The sequence below is a fragment of the Urocitellus parryii genome, unplaced genomic scaffold, assembly GCF_045843805.1.
Source record: "Urocitellus parryii isolate mUroPar1 unplaced genomic scaffold, mUroPar1.hap1 Scaffold_37, whole genome shotgun sequence".
Classification (NCBI taxonomy): Eukaryota; Metazoa; Chordata; class Mammalia; order Rodentia; family Sciuridae; genus Urocitellus; species Urocitellus parryii.
Window position 1 is genome coordinate 752,936 of NW_027553327.1, and position 20,190 is coordinate 773,125.

At 31.7% G+C, this 20,190-nt stretch overlaps 1 protein-coding gene across 1 annotated transcript in view; it reads left to right on the forward strand.

Annotated features, from left to right (window-relative positions):
* The first annotated feature begins 508 nt into the window (after nucleotides 1–508).
* Nucleotides 509–20,190, forward strand: part of LOC144252149 (uncharacterized) — a 40,917-nt gene continuing 21,235 nt past the window's right edge. Inside the window, 6 exon segments of the mRNA XM_077794667.1 lie at nucleotides 509–613; nucleotides 3,007–3,058; nucleotides 4,121–5,539; nucleotides 5,614–5,931; nucleotides 8,252–8,261; nucleotides 20,070–20,160. Of these exon segments, the coding sequence (XP_077650793.1) occupies nucleotides 509–613; nucleotides 3,007–3,058; nucleotides 4,121–5,539; nucleotides 5,614–5,931; nucleotides 8,252–8,261; nucleotides 20,070–20,160 (1,995 nt within the window).

Consider the following 20,190-nt stretch of genomic DNA (forward strand, 5'->3'; position numbering starts at 1 on the left):
AACGATATCATTAAGGTAGCCTAAGTCTTTTGAAATAAAATTACTATTATAACTTAAATTGAAAGAACACATGTTATTAAACTTCTGATATCCTTTATGATGTAAGAATAACAGACAATCAATTGCCGCATGATTGTCAAGTATGGCTTGACAATGTTGTTTTTGTTCTTCATTAAGCATATTTACATCCATGGAGGCATGACTAATACTGTTTATGAGAGCATAGGCGAGTTTCATAGAAGTTTTATAAGCCCTTAGAGCTAGTCCAGGTAAACCCACTAAGGAGAGTGTCAAAGCGTTAAATTCTGCCTTAGAGAAAAGCTTCACTGAATCGTCACAGTTTTTATCAGGAAGCATAGACCTTTTATGAATAAATTGCACAGGATGGTGACCTATTAAATAATATGTTAATGGAAAGGACACATTTTTCTGCTAAGACAACAATGAATACCATGGGATATTTTTGCAGGTATATAACAATTTTATGCAAGTGAGTCAAGATATCGTAATGGGTTCTAGAAGTCCAGGATCTGACAGTACTGAATTTCCCATAGCTGGTGTACAAAAACAGAGCAAAATTGTTATTAAGACCAAAGCATTTACAGAATTTTGTGTGAGTTTAGCAATCAAAGCAGTAATAACGTTATCTAGAGTACATTCTAACCTCATTTTAGCCAATACCTGTTGAGCTGAGGCTATTAATGGTTTTATATTCCCCCAAGTAACTAGAATTCAAGTACTTTGGGGTCCTCTTTTAATGCTTCTCCTCTTTTGAGGAGAATGATTATTCTCTTGTTTGGATGAATTCTTATCTTCCAAGGTTAAATGAAACTTAGAAATTATCTTGTGAAGTCCCTGATGTACATTTATAATTGCTATTTTTCATGCATGAAGCTAGAGTCCAAACGGGACATGTTGCATAAGTGTAGCAGTCTATGCTTTTTCCTATGTGATCAAAGGCACAGGATCTTGTCATGCTGGTCAGGTGGAACCTCATATACTACATAATTATTTTGGTAATCGCTGTTTGAGAATAAAATGTCTATTCAATGCAGATGACCAATTTTGAGTATTAACTTTATGTTGTATATTAAGCACATTAACTGTAAATAAAATAATATTTAATGCATATAATAAGAGAGGCTAGATTGTTGTTTCTGTTTTAAAAGGCAAGTATCAGGATGCAATTTGATCACTCAACAAAAGGTAATCCAAAAGAATTATGAGAAGTTTTGTGATTTAAAACTATATATCATTGATTAAAATTTTTGCAAAAGAATGAGATGTAAACGCAGGAGCATTATCCATCTTTAAACAAATAGGGCCTATAGGAGCAGATCATGCTTGGTTTCTTTCCATGCTCTCTGCTGGAACTGACTTTACATTTTCTTGTTTTAGATTCAATTCTGTTAGTAAAATTTTTTATTTTGTTTTGTGTTTTGCAATAATGTATTAGTAACCATAAATATTTTTTTTTTTTTCACTTTTTTATTATTAGTTGTTCAAAACATTACAAAGCTCTATACTTTTTTCAGACTCATTGCCAAAATTTGATATTAAAATGTTAAGTTTCTTACCCAGTGTAATGAGATGATCTTTTTTTTTTTTTTTATTGTTGGTCATTCAAAACATTACATAGTTCCTCATACATCATATTTCACAGTTTGATTCAAATGAGTTATGAACTCCCAATTTTATCCCGTATACAGATTGCTGTATCACATCAGTTACCCTTCCATTGATTGACATATTGCCTTTCTAGTGTCTGATGTATTCTGCTGTCTGTATTATTCTCTACTATCCCCCCTCCCCTCCCCTCCCCTCCCCTTTTCTCTCTCTACCCCTTCTACTGTAAATCACTTCTTCCATTTGAATTATCTTGTCTTACCCCTTTTGAAGTGAATAAATCATTATACTTCTAGTTTGTAATTTTTTAATATTTTTTTATTTTATTTAATTTTGATTAGTGATTTAATTTCCCCATCATTGTTTTTTTTTTAGTGTGGCATGCTTGGATTCTCTTCATGCTTCATATATATATATATATATATATATATATATAGAGAGAGAGAGAGAGAGAGAGAGAGAGAGAGAGAGAGAGAGAAAGAGAGAGAGAGAGTCTTTGACTATAATATCAACCCTACACAAAACACAGTATGTGTGTGTGTATCCCACTTCTCTTTATATATCCTATAAGTTTTTAATTTTTACTCTATTTTACAAGTTGCTTAGACTTGGTACTGCTTGATAAGCCTCTCCCATATTGGTAGAATTTCAGATTTGAACACTAGGAATGCCCTCTCATTATTCACATAAACATTTTCTCTTTGGTGTTAATATTTTTCTATTTGAATCTCTAAATTTTTTTAAATAGTTATTTAGTGTTCTTTGAGTAATTCATAACTATCAGTATCCTAATGTTAAATTCTTAATTTTTGTTTGTTTGTTTGTTTGTTTTCTGTCATTTGGATTTATCCATGCTTCTCTTTGTTTATATTTGCTGTACTATTTTTTATTTGTTCATTAAAGGAGCCATCAGTAGATTATATAGTCCATTTTTGGAAAAAAGTATAAAAACTTTTAAATAATAAAAATAGGCAAGAACAGTGCTGCATCCTTGTAATATTTGCTAATTGGGAGGCCATGCAAAAGTACTTAATTTTTGACAGAATTCACAGAAATTTAGAAACAGCATGGCTCTAACAATTTTAAAAAGACTTGTGTTGTAGTTCATGATATACAATTTTTGGGGTAATCTCTAGCATTACACATGAAACATTAAATATTGGATGACATAAAGATCCAGAATTGCCAGTACTAAATATGTATCCATGAACAATTAAATCAGAAATTTGAAGAGATACCTCTGCTTTTGTGTTTAGTGCAAACATTTTTCTCATTATTAAAGCTAGGGACTCAATGTGTGTGCCCATCAATGTCAAATGTGTAAAAATATGTACTTATATACTATTATTATTTAGTTATAAAATATTTTATCTCTTAAAGTGTTATAAGAAATATATGCAGGACTTTGAATTAAGTGAATGGTGGCAGGCAGGTATTAAGTTGTAGGAGCATTTGATTCACATGTGGAAGTAAGAAATTCAGTGAGCAAAATTTTGCTCACCAGGTACTGTGTTTTCTGTAGGGTTGATATTATATTCAAAGTCTCCATATTTTTATTTTATTGAGCATAATAGGTTCAAGAGTTTTATTTTACCACATAGTGAGTGTATTATGTTCTTCATAAATACTAGTAGAAGGAATACAATACCTTGTAAGAACAAAATTGATAATTATATGAAATAATGGTTGTGTTAATGCATTCTATTTAGTTATTTTACCTTGTATATATAGTATAAAATACCATGATATATTTATAAGTAAACAAAGTTGTATTTGTCAATAAAGGAAATTCTCATATCACACCAATAAAAATATAAAAATCAATTTATTATACTTGATTGTCATGTGTTGAATTCATCAAAATATTATGGCCATACACTATGCAACATTTTTACAGTCTTTTAAAATGTTTTATGAAAAATTGTATAGACATATATGTTTATATTTCTTAGTAAATTTTTTGTTCATATTTCTTGTTAAGAGTCCATTGCCTTTTGTTAAGTGTCCATTGAATATTTATGATATTATCACTCAAAATCTACTAGTTATTTTCATGTCTCTATATCATGGTATTCAAAAACCATTTTTTGGACATTCTTTGAAAAAGCCAGAAACGTTTGTATATGTTTTACATTTCTCTTATTCTACTGACAGTGAAGGTAGCTGGTAGATATTACCTAAATTCACAATACTCTCTTATAAAGGACAAAAGGCTATTAATGATACTTTTCTATATTTTATTATATTACTCTTCTTAACGATGTACTCCTCTTGGATACTGTGGTCTCTACAAGAACTTGGGTAATATTCTTAAGGTAATTTTTCTGTACATTTTTATTGAACTAATATACTTTTTGGATTTATGGTGACTTTGAACTTACTAATCTGCTACACTCCTGATGTACTTATTTTACCTTAATTACATGTTATGTATGCAAAATATATATTCACCTCGTCTAACAGGTATTGTTTTTAATTTTTTTGTTTCTTTCAGCCATGACTCCGAATCATACCCAAGAATATTCACCAGAAAAGTGCCTAAAACATATATTTCATGAAGTGATAAGTGCAAAATATAGAATTTGTGAACTTGACTATTTACCACAAAGGAAAATATGGAAAACTACAAGTGAGAGGGAACACCAGGAATCATATAAAAAATCAGGCCTTGTTCACCACCAGAGAATTTATACTGGAGAGAAGCCCTACAAATATAAAAAAAGTTGCAAAGCTATTAGTAAAAAAAAAGGTCTTATTTACCAAAGAGAAAACCACAATGAAAAGAAGCCCTACAAATGTAAAGATTGTGGCAAAGCTTTTAGTAAAAAATCACACCTTATTTGCCACAGCAGAACTCACACTGGAGAGAAGCCCTACAAATGTAAAGATTGTGCCAGAGCTTTTGGTACAAAATCACACCTTATTTGCCACAGAAGAACTCACACTGGAGAGAAGCCCTACAAATGTAAAGAATGTGGCAAAGCTTTCAGTCAAATATCAAGCCTTATTTACCACAGAAGAACTCACACTGGAGAGAAGCCCTACAAATGTAAAGATTGTGGCAAAGGTTTTGTTAAAAAATCAGAACTTATTTACCACAGCAGAATTCACACTGGAGAGAAGCCCTACAAATGTAAAGAATGTGGAAAAGCTTTTGGTCAAAAATCAATCCTTATTCGCCACAGCAAAACTCACACTGGAGTGAAGCCCTTCAAATGTAAAGAATGTAACAAAGTTTTTGGTCAAAAATCAAGCCTTAATTGCCACAGGAAAACTCACACTGGAGAGAAGCCCTACAAATGTAAAGATTGTGGCAATGCTTTCATTAAAAAATCAAACCTGATTCACCACAGCAGAACTCACACTGGAGAGAAGCCCTACAAATGTAAAGAATGTGGCAAAGCTTTTGCTGGAAAATCAAACCTTATTTGCCACAGGAGAACTCACACTGGAGAGAAGCCCTACAAATGTACAGAATGTGACAAAGCTTTTGGTTACAAATCACACCTTACTTGTCACATCAGAACTCACACTGGAGAGAAGCCTCACAAATGTACAGAATGTGGCAAAGCTTTTGGTTACGAATCACACCTTACTTGCCACATCAGAACTCACACTGGAGAGAAGCCTCACAAATGTACAGAATGTGGCAAAGCTTTCGGTTACAAATCACAACTTATTTGCCACAGCAGAATTCACACTGGAGAGAAGCCCTACAAATGTAAAGAATGTGCCAAAGCTTTTGGTAGAAAATCAAACCTTACTTGCCACAGAAAAATTCACACTGGAGAGAAGCCCTACAAATGTACACAATGTGGCAAAGCTTTCAGTTACATATCACAACTTATTTGCCACAGCAGAATTCACACTGGAGAGAAGCCCTACAAATGTACAGAATGTGGCAAAGCTTTTGGTTACAAATCACACCTTATTTCCCACAGCAACACACACTGGAGAGGCCCTACAAATGTAAAGATTGTAGCAAAGCTTTTGGTCAAAAATCACACCTTATTTACCACAGGAAAACTCACACTGGAGAGAAGCCCTACACATGTAAAGATTGTGGCAAAGCTTTTAGTCGCAAATCAGACCTTATTTACCACAGCAGATCTCCCACTGGAGAGAAGCCCTACAAATGTAAAGAATGTGGCAAAGCTTTTGGTCACAAATCATACCTTATTTGTCACAGGAGAACTCACAATGGATAAAAGCCCTTCAAATGTACAGAATGTGGCAAACCTTTTGGTGTCAAATCAAACCTTATTCACCACAGAAGAAGTCACAGTGGAGAGAAGCCCTACAAATGTAAAGAATGTCTAAAGCTTTTGGTCAAAAAAGAGACCTTATTCACCACAGGAGAACTCACTGGAGAGAAGCCCTACAAATGTAAAGAATGTGGCAAAGCTTTTACTCAAAAAACAGGCTTTATTTGCCATAGAAGAACTCACACTAGAGAGAAGCCTTACAAATGTAAAGAATGTGGCAAAGCATTCAGTCAAAAATCATACCTTATTTGCCAAAACAGAACTCACACTGGAGAGAAGCCTCACAAACGCAAAGTATGTGACAAAGTTTTTACTCAAATATTACATCTTATTTGCCACATAAGCATTTACACTGGAGAGAAGCCTTACAAATCTAAGCAAAGCTTTTAGCAATATAACAGGCCTTATTCACCACAACAGAACTCACACTGGAGAAAAGCCCTACAAATGTGAATAATGTGGAAAATCTTTTCGTCAAAATAAAACTTTATTCACCACAGCAGAAGACATCCTGGTGAATGTGAAATGTGAATAAAGTGATAGTACTTTTAAAGAAAGACTAAACCTTGGGGCTGGGGTTGTGGTTCAGTGGTAGCTAGCTTCACATGTGTGAAATCCTGGGTTCGATTCTCAGCACCACATAAAAAATAAATAAGTGAAATAAAGGTATTGTGTCCAACTACAACTAAAAAATAAACATAAAAAATAAAGACTAAACCTTATTAACAACAGCATATATACAAAAAAAACCCTACAAATTGAAACAATGCAGCAAAGCTTTTCATAAGAAATCAATTCTGTTCACCACTAGGCTATTTATTCTGGAAAAAAGACATCTAAATGCACAGATTGTAGAAACATTTTAAATTATGTATCATATATTAGTAGACATCTGAGAAAACACACTGTAGAGAAGCTCTACAAATGAGACCATTATACCATTACTCTAAGAAAGGGACAACGTTTAATCCTCAGCACAAGAACCATAGCATAGAGAAAGTTTTGAAATGTGAAAATTGACAATGTCACAATGCCTCCAAAATTTATTTACCCATACTCAGCACCTGTGGATACATACTGGTTAGAGAAAATACAAATGGAAAAAAAAATATATAGCTACATGTTTCTAAAACACTGCTTATGTTTGGAGAATTCATTGTGCGCAGAAGCTCTAAAAAGTTAAATATTTCCAAAATGTATTAAATTTTAAATTCATTGAACATCTGAAAACACATACTAGTAGTGAACATTGAACAGATTTTGTCCAAAATATATGCCTTAAATAAGGCATAACAATGAAACATTTATAATAAATGTGTGAGTATAGTAAAGTTATTGTCTATATATTACACCTTGATGTATATGAGGATCAGCAAAATACAGAACTCATTTATGTTTAGAAAACAAGTAGTTGTGTTTAACTTTTCCTTAAATTTATTAAGCATTATAAAGTTATTTTGTAGAAATATCAGTGATAAATATACATGCATAGTGAAGAAACCTCATCTTTGAAAGAATATAATTGTTTTTCTAAATCGAAAATTACTATTTTCACTTTTGAATACTGAGAAAAGAATTATATGAAATCTATTTTTGATGTTTAACACTGAAGTGTAATATTTTAAACTTTAATTTTTTTTTAAATTTCAGTTTAAGTTTAGGTATTTTGATACACTGAGTCATATTCCTAAGACCTCTCTCCACTTTTTCAAATTTTGAGACTGTCTTGCTAAGTTGCTTGAAACCTCATTAAGTTGCTGAGGCTGAATTTAAACTTCTGAAATTTCTCAGCTTCCAATTTGCTTGGATTACAAGCATGGACCATCATGCCAGGTTTACAGTGCATTTTTTACCTATATTTATCTTATGTATGCAATATGTCTTTATAACTGAATATTTGTTTATATGTTAACACATATTGCATCCTGTTAAATGACAGACATCATAGTGTTCCACTTGACTAAATGTTCTATGTAACAGTAAAACATACTGTTGAGTGAATAATACTCTAGCGTCTGTTAATACTTTTACACATTTTAATCAAACTTAATGTGGAATACAATTTGCATAATTCAGATCATTATTTTTTTTCTGTTTGTGTTTATGGTGAAATTAAGAGTTATAAGAAGGATATAGATATATGAAAATAAGCCCCAGATTTTCATATCTTGATTTATAAATGTTAAAATTTTTACTTTTTAACATTTTGACATTTCCTAGTAATTTTAATAGACTGAATTTCCACAAACTTAAAGGCAGCTCTTACAGGAGAGAAGAGCTGAGGACCAAGTAGTAAGAGGTAAACTGAGAAGGGTGTATGTAAAAATTAAGTTTCTTATCGTAAGATTTTTGCTTTTCAGGTACAATAGGGTAAAAGCTTCTAATACACAGAATCCATACAAAAATCATATTGAATATCATTCACAATTTTATTAACATTACATATAATTCATGAAGAACTGAGTTTACAGCAACATATGCCTAAGAACAAGGTCTGGGGACATTGTACACTCTCCAATATAGACATTTATACCAATTTAATTATACATCAAACTACACTAAATGAGAAGAAAAATCAATTGGATCAACACACAAGAATATAGAAATAAAAAATTGTAAAGACTTAAGTAAAAGACCAATAGAAGATGAAGTGTGGTTTCCAAATGCTAGGGGGAAAATGGACATATAATCAGTTAAAGGTAATTGAAGAAAGATAAGTTACCCACTTTGAGCTACAATAGCATTTGAAAGAAAAAAAAGTGTCACAGAGCAAAGACTATTCACTTCCATTTGTATGCTTTGTAATATTTTCCAAAAGTTTTCTGCATATTTTATTTCAGTCAGATTGGGAAACAATCCAGAAAGTTAAAAAACACAAGTATTGCTCCTCTGGTTTTAAAAGCAAGAAAAGGAATAGAGAGAGATTTATTGAGCTAGAAAAATTTACTAGTTAGAGTTAAAAAAAAAAAGAACTGAGATTACCAGAGTCTAAGTATAATGTATTTCAGACATCCCTGGCTGCACAGGGCATTTTTGCTTAACAAGGAATTTGTTCACATATGTACGCTTAAAGAACATTGCTGGTTTTAGTCAGTCTTTTACATTAATAACAATGATATACCTTTCAACAGTTTCCAGCCAAAAAATACAGCATTGCAGAAATCTTCTGTTTCATCCTCCATATATTCTGCCACAATATTCACCAAGAAAAGATAATATAAACCTTTTGGCAGTCCCATCAAGCATTCACTTCTATTAATTTTAAGGCCAAACATAAACTGCATAGAAAAGTATGATACGTGGAACAACATAATTTTACTTAGTAAAAATAAATTTTTTTCATGAAAAATGTATCCCAACTCCTTTGTCTTGGGATTACATTAGAAAAAATATGAGGTAATTATACTGTGTATTATGACCTTAGGCTATGAGCCTTAAAATTACCTTAAAATACAAAAGAATATTAATGTTTATTTTTAAATATAGTTTTTATATTTCAAATATTCAAATTCCACAGCAATCAATGATACAAAAACATGAGAAAAACAACTGCAGTTTGATGTCTCATCATGACATCTCAATACCTGCTGTAGATTGCCTGTGGCTTCCACTTTTAATTTTAAAAAATAATATTTTTTCCATACAATTTGGGTGAAGTGGAGGACAAAATCTCCTGCATTGCTTTCCTGGAAAAGCCATTGTACTTGAAACAACTGAACCCCCAATCAAAATATGTTTACTCTACATTCTAAGTATATCAGTTCTTAACTCATCTAGCATAAAATAAATCTAATTTTTTCTGGTTGAATATCTTGCGCTCAAAGACATGGAACCTGGGAGCTAAAAGAAGTATGACATAAATAACGAGGACTTTTTTTTTGCATAAGGCAAATTGCACTTTTTGTATTTGATTTTTCTGCCTGTGAAGATCTACATTTCTCTTCCTACAATGGCATTATGATTGATGGTGACTTGTGTGATTACAGGAGGCTTAAAATGCAGCTACATGTGTTTGAGTCCTTTCACTGGTAAGAAATACTATTATTTGTACTCTAATAGGAGACTCAAAATGGTGCTAGAAAAAACTATTTTTTTTAATCTGCCTCTTTATTCATGGTTTTCTAATGGTTTTGATCTAGTCAGTTCAGACCATTTCTGATTAATGGGTGTCAACAAGATGTAAATTCCCTCTATAATCATTAGCAATGAGGCAATTCTTCCCATTAAAAATAAAAAAAATTCTCATAGGGTCTTTGCTATAGTCTAAGGAACCACTCTTGTTTTGCTTTACTAAAAAAAATAAATTCCATATATTTGAGTCCCAAAGTAAATGGCAATACATTAACCTAAGCACCATGAGTAATATAAGAAATAAAAGATATCACCTTTAAAATATAATAACAAATAAGAATCAGAAATGCTAAGCCATTACCATCTAAACTATACCAGAGCTTTTAAAATGTAATCTTAGATGTTTTACTCACTCTCATAGTAAGATGCCTTAGACTAAAAAATATTTAATCATTCACTAAAGGTCACTCAGTGAATGCATAACAGTTTTTATTCTAAAGCTTTTACAGAATTTTTTGATAATACATTGCAAAGTTTCACATCTCTTCTTTAGAAATAAGACACAGAGGTTGTTTTAGTCTCTTTTATAATGTTATAGAAAAATAACAGAAACAGGCCAATGTATGAAAAGATATAAATGCATAAAATTATTTTCTGAGAGGCAGGGGTTGTGGCCCAGTGGTAGACTGCTCACCTTTCACATGCAAGAAGCTGGGTTCAATTGTCAGCACCACATAAAAATAAATAAATAAATAAAATAAAGATATTGTATCCAACTACAACTTATAAATAAATAAAAATATTTTTGAGTACATAGTTCTGAAGATTTAAGTGCACCATACCAGAATCTTCTCAGCTCCTGTGATAGCTCCTTCACCTGCATTACACATGAGGTGGCATTTTGGTGAGTGCTCATTTGAGATGTAGAGAGAATAATGAGACAGGAAGTCAGAGAAATTCAGAAAAAGACTTGCTCTTTTTAAACAACCAGCTTTAATAAGAAGTATATTGTGCCCCATGAAAGTTACACTAAACCTCTCCAAGAACATCTCTCCCAATGATCTAACCACACTTTAGTAGATCTCATTTCTTAAACATTCCACTATTTCCCAACTCTCTCCCTTTGAAACTAAGTTCCAAACACATGAGCATTTGGGGAACATACTCAAATCATAATGAAAGTAGTATGAGAGAGACAATCGTAAAAATGAGACATATAATGTCATTTCTTAGTAGTTATAAAGATTATATATTCTACAATAAAATGCTTTAGAGTATAGAAATTAATTTAGGTTGATATTTTAAAGACAATAGGATACTTAATTAAATTACTTTTTGAAGAATTAATGAATTTGAATGTGACAAGACTAATGGGCTAAGTATATTAAAATAAGGGAAAACTGTGCAAAAAAAATCAATGAATGTTTAGTAAACAATGCCTAGGTATAAAAAGAGAATGCTGTGCTTTCTGATTATGCTATATCAAGCCAAAAGTTTACTGCCTAAAATCTGGTGGCCCTCAAAACCAGAGGAAATATTCATATAAAAGATGCAGTGGACATCAGTCTCAAGAGCTTCCTACTTAAAATATCTGCTTCCAAAGACTACATGATTCATAGTAATTCTCGGGAGTATTATATTTCTTTCAATTTCATTTTTTAGCTTTCTGTATAGTTACCACACCATCTCATGGCCAGATCAATATTTTCTTGACCTTCTTCATATATTAATCTATACACTGTCTCAGATATGTTTGTTTCTAGATTGTCAGGGATCCCTCCTAGTGAATTCTGAGATGTGTGAGAGGTTGAACAAGCATAGAAATTTGCTTATAAAAAATAAGCCATATTGTAGGTGGGAAGTAAAAGGAGAAAAGATGCAAAAGTCCTCCTCTAAACTTGTATGTGCTGATACTACACAAGGTTATTCCAATGATGTCTGGTTTGGGGTAGGAAAGCAACTTTTCTTATACATTATGACACAAAGTTCATCAAATATGGTTGTTACAGACTTTTGGAGAACACCTAATTTTTTCTTAGCAATTTTTACATTTAAAAACTACTGTTACTTTAAACAAAACTATCCATTGCAATAAATCTGAAATAGTTCTTTAATATTGCAAAACAGAAAATTGATGGCATTATTCACCAAATTCTAATATTTTCCAATAACACCTCACACCACAATATATGTACCTTATATAGTTTAACACCTATAGGGGTTCTTAACATAATGGATAATTAAAGTAAAGAGTGTTCACCAAATGCTAATATTTTCCAATAACACCTCACACCACAATATATGTACCTTATATAGTTTAACACCTATAGGGGTTCTTAACATAATGGATAATTAAAGTAAAGAGTGAAATGAGACTCAGAAACAATTAATTATAGTAAAAATTATTATTACCTTATTTCAAATACTAGTGCACCCTTTTGTTTTTTTTTTTTTCCCAAAAGTTATTTTTTTAACCTTTGGTATGATATTTCACTTTATTTAAATAACATAATAAGTAGTATTTTTTTCATATGTGCTCTCTGATGCATCTCAAATATATTTGCATACCTCAAGACCTTAGCAGATTTCTATACACATTATTCACTAGAGAAACTGTAGTTACTTCTGAAGTATATATTGCTCTTTTCAAATGAGGTCTTGCAGTTTTTTAAAAAATATCTGAGATAATTATAATGAACTTATTTCTAATTAGCATCTCTAATTTATTAGCCTTTCTGACATCCAGTATTAGGACATGAATGCTGCTCATGGGAAGATATTCTTACCATCAAGAACAATCAATACTACTTTCTTCTATCCCATTAAACTTTACAAAAAGTGCACATTTTACTGTATTTCATATAAAGAACTTGGCTTTCCATTATTTGTGGTATGTGTGTTTTTACTTCCTTTTTTCATCACTTTGTTTTTCCTATACTTTCTAATATTCATTTTTTTGTGTGGTGAGAAAATATATCAAAAGAATCTTCTAACTTTTGCTACATCCAATCACTTGACTACTCAATAGCTAATATTTCTATTAAACCATCATTATAAAGGTAGGACTGAGGTATGCTAAAAAACTATTTTCAAGGTCTACTGCAGAATCAGCATAAATTTCTTGAGCTCAGCAGTTAGAGCAACTGTTTCTGTCCACAAAATCTGCTGCCTTTTTAAAAAATTTTTCTTCTATATTGAGTAACTCTCTTTGAAATGAGCATGGAAAATTGCTTTTTAGATTTTATTATTTATGAAAATCTATTTATATTTATCATTGATGGACAATCGGCTTCATTTTAGAATACCAGGTTGAATACTAATTTTCCTTTACATCTTGAGGTTATTCTGTATTTATCATCTATAATCAATCATTAAGGATAAATATTTGGGTTTTATTCTTGCTCTCTTGAAGGTGACCATGGTTTTTCATTCTAGGATATTTTCTTTGTTTTAAGCATAGCTACTTGAGAAAATCTGGAGATATATTTAGCATATTTAAATTTTATTGTATTGATTATAGCATTCAATCAAAGTGGAATATTTTCAGACCTAATTTTCTTTTCAGTATATACATGTAGGAAAATGGATAAAATATGGAAAATAATATAACTGTTTTTCAGACACCAAAAACAGGCATGGCAGGTGAGTGAAACCATAAGCAATAAGTACAGACTGGTTAGGTGAACTATAACTTTATTTTAAAAATGCTTCTTAATAAGTGCAGTTTGATAAAATGTTGTTAAAACTAATGGGTAAAGGGCAAGTAAAATAATCAAAGTATACCACTGTAAAAAATACTTGAGGTCTGGCACCTGAGACAAGACTGTGGGGAAAACTTCATGTTATGATAGGAAAGAATCCCCCACTTTTCCTTCACCCTCTCACCCACTTAACCTCACCAGAAACCACCAAGATGCCCAGAATAAAAGGTTTCAAGTTTAATAGTCACACTCTTTCCAACTACAAAAAGCAGTTTCAATTCAACTGAACAAAGAAGCTAATGTGCAAAGTTAAGGGGATGTGAGACATCATATAAAAAGTTAGGTTAAAGATAATTCTGTTTTTTTGTTTGTTTGTTTGTTTTGTGTGTTTTGTTTTGTTCCAATGGTGTGGCTGTTCCTTGGTCCCCTGAACTTAGGAAAGAAACTGTTATTTTGATGAAGTGTTAGTGGGTGACCCACATTGAAAACAGACAAATGTTAAAAAATTTTTAAAAATCCTTTACCAAAAAAAATGTTGCTACTTCTCCCTCTACATTTTCCTTTTTAAAGTATCTTTTTTTAAAAAAAAATATTCATTTTTAGTTTTAGGTGGACACAATATCTTTATTTTTTTTTATTTTTACATGGTGCTGAGAATCAAACCCAGTGCTCCATGCATGCTAGGCAAGCACGCTCCTACTTGAGCCATATCCCCAGCTCTAAAGTATCTTTTTTTAAGTTTTGATATTTATTTTTAGTCGGGAAGAGTAGACAGAAAAACAGCTTCTGGAAGAATTTACAACCAACTGCATGAGGGTCTGGGAAACTGAGAGGCTGAAGCAGGCCTGGGAGGAGCAGATCAGAAGTCTGACTAAGGAGCAGACTTCCCTTAGTCACTGGAGGCCAATTATAACTAAAAGGAGACAAAAATCAATAAGTGTTTGTAAACCAGGAAATGACACAGATTATCAAGTTAGTATCAGTTATAAAAAATTCATATAATCAAGAAAATAGAGAAATCATGAACAGGATTTGAAAAATAATAGATGTAAATTTTATTTTTAGAAGCTTATTGGTGATACATAAAAAATAAAGATGAATTTTATATTTTGATTTTGAATGTAAGGCAGAGAGATATGCAAGTCATATAGTACTTCACAAACCTTACATCAGTTACAAAAGTATAATCAATTGATAACTTCTACTTATTTTACTCTCTATCTTCCTTGGCATTTCACCTGAGGTCACACTTGTAGAGTGTGACCAATAACTAAGCAAATAACTAGCCAAGAAGATAATAACTGAAGTTACACTCTTTCTCAGAAAACCCCAATCAATTTCAGAGCAAAGGTATGATACAACACCTATTCATTTCCTTCTTTGGGAAAAGGTCCCTTTTGTGAATCAGAAGAGGAAATTGGCCAACCTCTATCAAAATATTAGTAGAAATAAATATGAGTTATCTTCATTTAGAAGTAAAGTGAAATAAAATAACACCATTGTACTGTATCTTTCAGAATTACCCTTGAAAAATAAAAAATGAAAAAACACTTTCTTATGAGCAGAATATTGGCAGCACACTTCATCCTTAATTTCACGTGGAAAAAGAAGTTACCTCAGGTAAGAAGGTACATTAGAATGTACATAAAATAATAGGAAGAAACCAATAATAGGAAGAAACCAATAATAGGAAGAAACCAGTGTAAATATCATGGGATTTCATGCTATCACATACCAAAGCACATACATCATGGACATTGTACAAGACAATCAAGTTGACAACTGGACTTGGCTAGTTGTTTTTATCCAGCCTCTGATGCTGCACAGGATGAATGAGGACTGAGTATCATAGTGGTTTCCAGTCACCTTATTTTATCTATCAAATGCTTCTTCCAAATATCTAGCCAGCTAGGAGGAGAGATATCTAGGTTCTTGTTACAGCATTGTTCTTTTCATCATTTTCTCATAATAAATTAACAAGTTGACGTCTTTTAACCCAGAAATAATTTTAACCAGAAAAACCCAAACATTTTTTTTTTTTAAATTTTGCTTTTACAGACAATAAATGCTAAGCAAGTACCACTAATAAGGTGTCAATACATCATGCCTAAAATTGAATCAGACCACACTTAACAAAAATAAAGATATTATTATTGGTCTATGACCATGGTATGCACTGTATTATCATCTAAAAAAATACCAAAAACCTGCTGGCCTGGTAGAATTCTGGAACAGCTGATGGTGTTTCTAAATCTTCTTAAATTTCACATCATTATATCAGGTTGTACTACCAAGAGACACACTATATAGATCCAGGAACCAGAGTGTCAAAGTTTAAGAGTCTTAACTCACCATCACTCCTATTAATGCACTTAGCAATTATATTTTCTTACGCCATGCCTCTGCATCCTCCACTTTTAGAAATCCTAATTATTTAAGAGTACACTTTTCCAACAGGATGTCTAACAAAATTCCAACTAAAATTTAAACTGCATCTAATGACTCTAAATTCTATGTACTAAGAAAAGAGAAAACAAGAGGAGAAATTACAATCCTACCTAGGTTAATTCACTCTCCTCACCAGAAGGACATTGATTCCATGTTTCAATGCTAAGCAAGTGCCACTAATAAAGTGCCAATACATCATGCCTAAAATTGAATAAGACCACACTTAACAAAAATTTAAAAAATATTACTATTGGTCTATGACCGTGGTATACACTGTATCCAAACATAAAATCTATTATATATTTGAAGATAAAAATCAGATGATTCAGTTTGAAAACAGATGATCCAATTTTCTACTTTTTCGTACTCACTTTCCATACAGGAATGGTAAAAGGATCAATGCAGTAGTTGGGTCTTGAGAAAATTATAGTGAGGATCCTCAAATGATTTGGGGATGAGTATAGGGACCAAAAGAAGTATGTTTAGTGGATCTAAATTGAACAGCAGAAGAGACACGAGATGACTATTAATTTGACATTCAGTCTACACAGCTGTCAAAACTGTAATTAAATGCACTGTTTTCCATTCTTATACGTTTTCTTCAGAAATTGAGTCTCACCAGTACCATAAACTAAGTACAGAACTTAGACTGAAAAGTGAGTTTTTGTGGTGTCACTATAGGGAACTATGCTTTATGGCACCATTAGGACTGAAGGATTCATTTCCCAGACAGTTGCTGAAAGTGGTCTTTTCAAAATATTTTCATTAGTAGAAGATCGTTTTTCTGGCTATTACCATTTAAGGCTTCCTAAACTCAAGATTGTTTGAGACTCATGTAAATCATACTCCATGTCTGAAGTAGGAAAAATGTGAGAGTGCAAGACAGATCCATAATTTCACTTTGAGTAAGCAGAAGCCTCCTTTGAGATTAGACTGCAACCTCAGATTCTGTGTGCCCAAATGTGCTTCCTTCCCTTTATTTCCATTGTGCTCATCTGAAGCACACTAACTTATGGACTTTCAAGATGCCTAGTCATTTAATCCACCTCCTGGGAAGCCCTAATTAGAACTCAAATGCATCCTTCATCTACTTCCAGACTTTCTGTTTTCCAGAAGTTCTTTGAAGTCTTTTTGTCACTGGAGATTACCTCCTCTTTTCATTGTGGATGTTTATCTCATTTTATGCTTCTCTTTTACTGTTACTTTAATTCATTGTTGGTAAAATCAACTTGTATATTTGAAGATCCAGATCTCTAAGTAAAATAGTTAGTTTATGGGCTTATAATACACAATCAAAATGTTCAATACATTTTAATATAAATTTAGATCCATGATTAAAATTGGAGGAAATAAAATAGGCTTTATTAGGTCGTAATTCTGCACTACAAAATTATCTTTTTTTCACAAAGGATAAGAATTTTGGAAGATAATGTGACACCAAGAAAAAAAATACTATATTTTATATATAGTTGTGCTTGAAAGAGAATAATAATGTCACCATAAATTGATTATATAATATAAAACAAAAAACTTTATTACCAAGTTATGTTTATTTTTGACAAAACATATTTGAAGCAAAAATACCAAATCCATGAGTCTCCTCAAAATACTATACAGTTAATAGCATTTCTACACAAATCATATAATTTTTAATGATATTATGTAAATTTTCTAGACATAGATGTAGAGGTTAAATACACTAATATTATTTCTCAAGGCACATTTATTTTGAAGCCCAGTTCCATAAATCTGCAAATACAATTAAATTTTACTTATTATACATAGATCAGTAACTAAAAAATGACCAAATACCTGTATATATTTACTTTGACAGATTTCTATTACCTAGACAATAAGGTCAGCTTTAATATAATATATCTCCTACCTTTTCAGTGACACAGAATTTTTAAATTTTAAGGAAACCTCTCCTATAGGCTCAAAATTCACCATATAACTATAGTACTAATAAAATTAGTGATGGATGTTACAAGAAAAATTCTTAGTTCTCCTAAGACAGTTTTTTGAAATGAAACACTATATCAACACATGATACTTCAAAGAAATTATGATAATGCATGCACAGCAATAAATTTGGAATAAAGAAGGTATAGACATTTATTAGCTATAGGACTTTGAAAACACATGCTTTGGACCTAAAAGACAGTTATTTTGCTTTGTAATTAGAGCACTTTTTATATCTGTTTGTTGAGTTTTAGTTCTATGTTTTTGTTTTGTGATCTCATGTGCTTCATTTATTCAGTTGTATTAATGTAATATATGCTTATATGAGTTATATGCCTCTTTCTAATTATAGAATATTTTTTAGAAACTCTTGGTAATCATACAGTTTCTAAATTAGAGCGCAATTACCATGCAAGCTAGAAAATGCACAGTGGCTTAAAGAACTCTTCATTCCAGAGTCTATCCTTAGATTTTTCACATAGTTGATGATCAATAAATTTATATGGATCATAAAGTTAAGATTTGTTTAATCTTTTTTTAAATTTTAATATTTATTTTTTTTACTTCTCGGCAAACACAACATCTTTGTTTTGCATGTGGTGCTGAGTATCGAACCCGGGCCACACCTGGGCCGCACGCATGCCAGGCAATTGCGCTATCGCTTGAGTCACATCCCCAGTCCAAGATCTGTTTAATCTTGAAGTAAAGAAATATGAAGCCAGAGAGGTGCTTCTTCACAGAAATCAAGCTGTCATTACTGGGATACCAAAGGAGTCCTAGAGGGCCATCTGTCTCTCTGATTGTTGTAGTTATGTAAAATTCAAGTACTGCTTTTCTTCCCCACAACTTTGCCTTTCCAGTGTCATCTTGTTCTTTGTGTTTCAGTGACCAGAGAATGAGATAGGTTCACAATTATTTGTTCATGCTAAAGACAAAAAACAAACAAACAAGCAAAAAAAGAACTAAAAAAAACTGAGTTTGTGAAAACATCAGAAATTTAAGTAGAGTGATCAGGGTAGGATGAGATTCCACTGACCTAAATGTTCCTTTAAGAAAAACTAGATTCAGACATTTCCATTGTGACAGAAATGGGAAACGGCATATATGTATGTATATAGTCACATATATATATACACACATGATAACTAATACATAAAGAACAAATGAACACAAATATTCCTCCTCTAAACTTGGAAATTATATTCCTGTGTATTTTTAATCCAGGAATGGGAAATTACTAGTATGTTCATTTGATTTTCAAAAATATTCAGTGTGCTTCCAAACCCTTTTATCATGATCCTCTCATTTGTCATTTCCTAAGTGAAAGACTACAGGATCAGGAAATTTTTAATCTTTTGAGTTAAATTGGATCCAAAGACTTTATGATAAATATAAGTAGTTTATGGCATTGTGATATTGCCCTCTATGAAATGAAGTTTTGAACATAGAATATAATTTCATTCTAAAAATTTAAAAACTTATAATTAGTCGAATTATAGAATTCACATCAATAGAAGTTCTATTTAATTTTTTAATATTACAGAAGCAAGTTTATAAATAAAACATGCTAAATTACAGATGGCGATATTGCTCAGTAGTGGAGAACTTGCCTAGCATGTGTGAGGTCCTGGGTTTGATCCTCAGCACCACATGAAAATAAAATAAAATAAAAGTTTATAAAATATCAAGTTTTATAATATGTATACAAATAAGTAATTTTTAAAATCTCAAGATGACATTCCATATGTAAGTTGTATCACTAGAACTCATTAAACTTAGAACAAATGGACAACAAAAATTAATCATTATTACCTATTAAAAAAATGACTCATTTTAGGAGGATATAAATTAAAGAAGCAAACATTTTTAGAAGAAAATATCCTCATTGTACCATACAGAACACAGTCCTCTGGATTGAGTAAAACTGTTGGAGCTGAAGTCTCTCTTCTGCATCTACAAGAAACCTCAATTATGCTAAAATTTCCTCTTTCCACAGCCTTTCCATGACCCAAATGCACACTACTTCTGAATCTAAGAATGCAAAGGCACTTATCCAGATGGATGAGGTAAAAGATGATGTGGTGAAGGTAATAGCCTAAAGAGTTGCACGTTTTAAG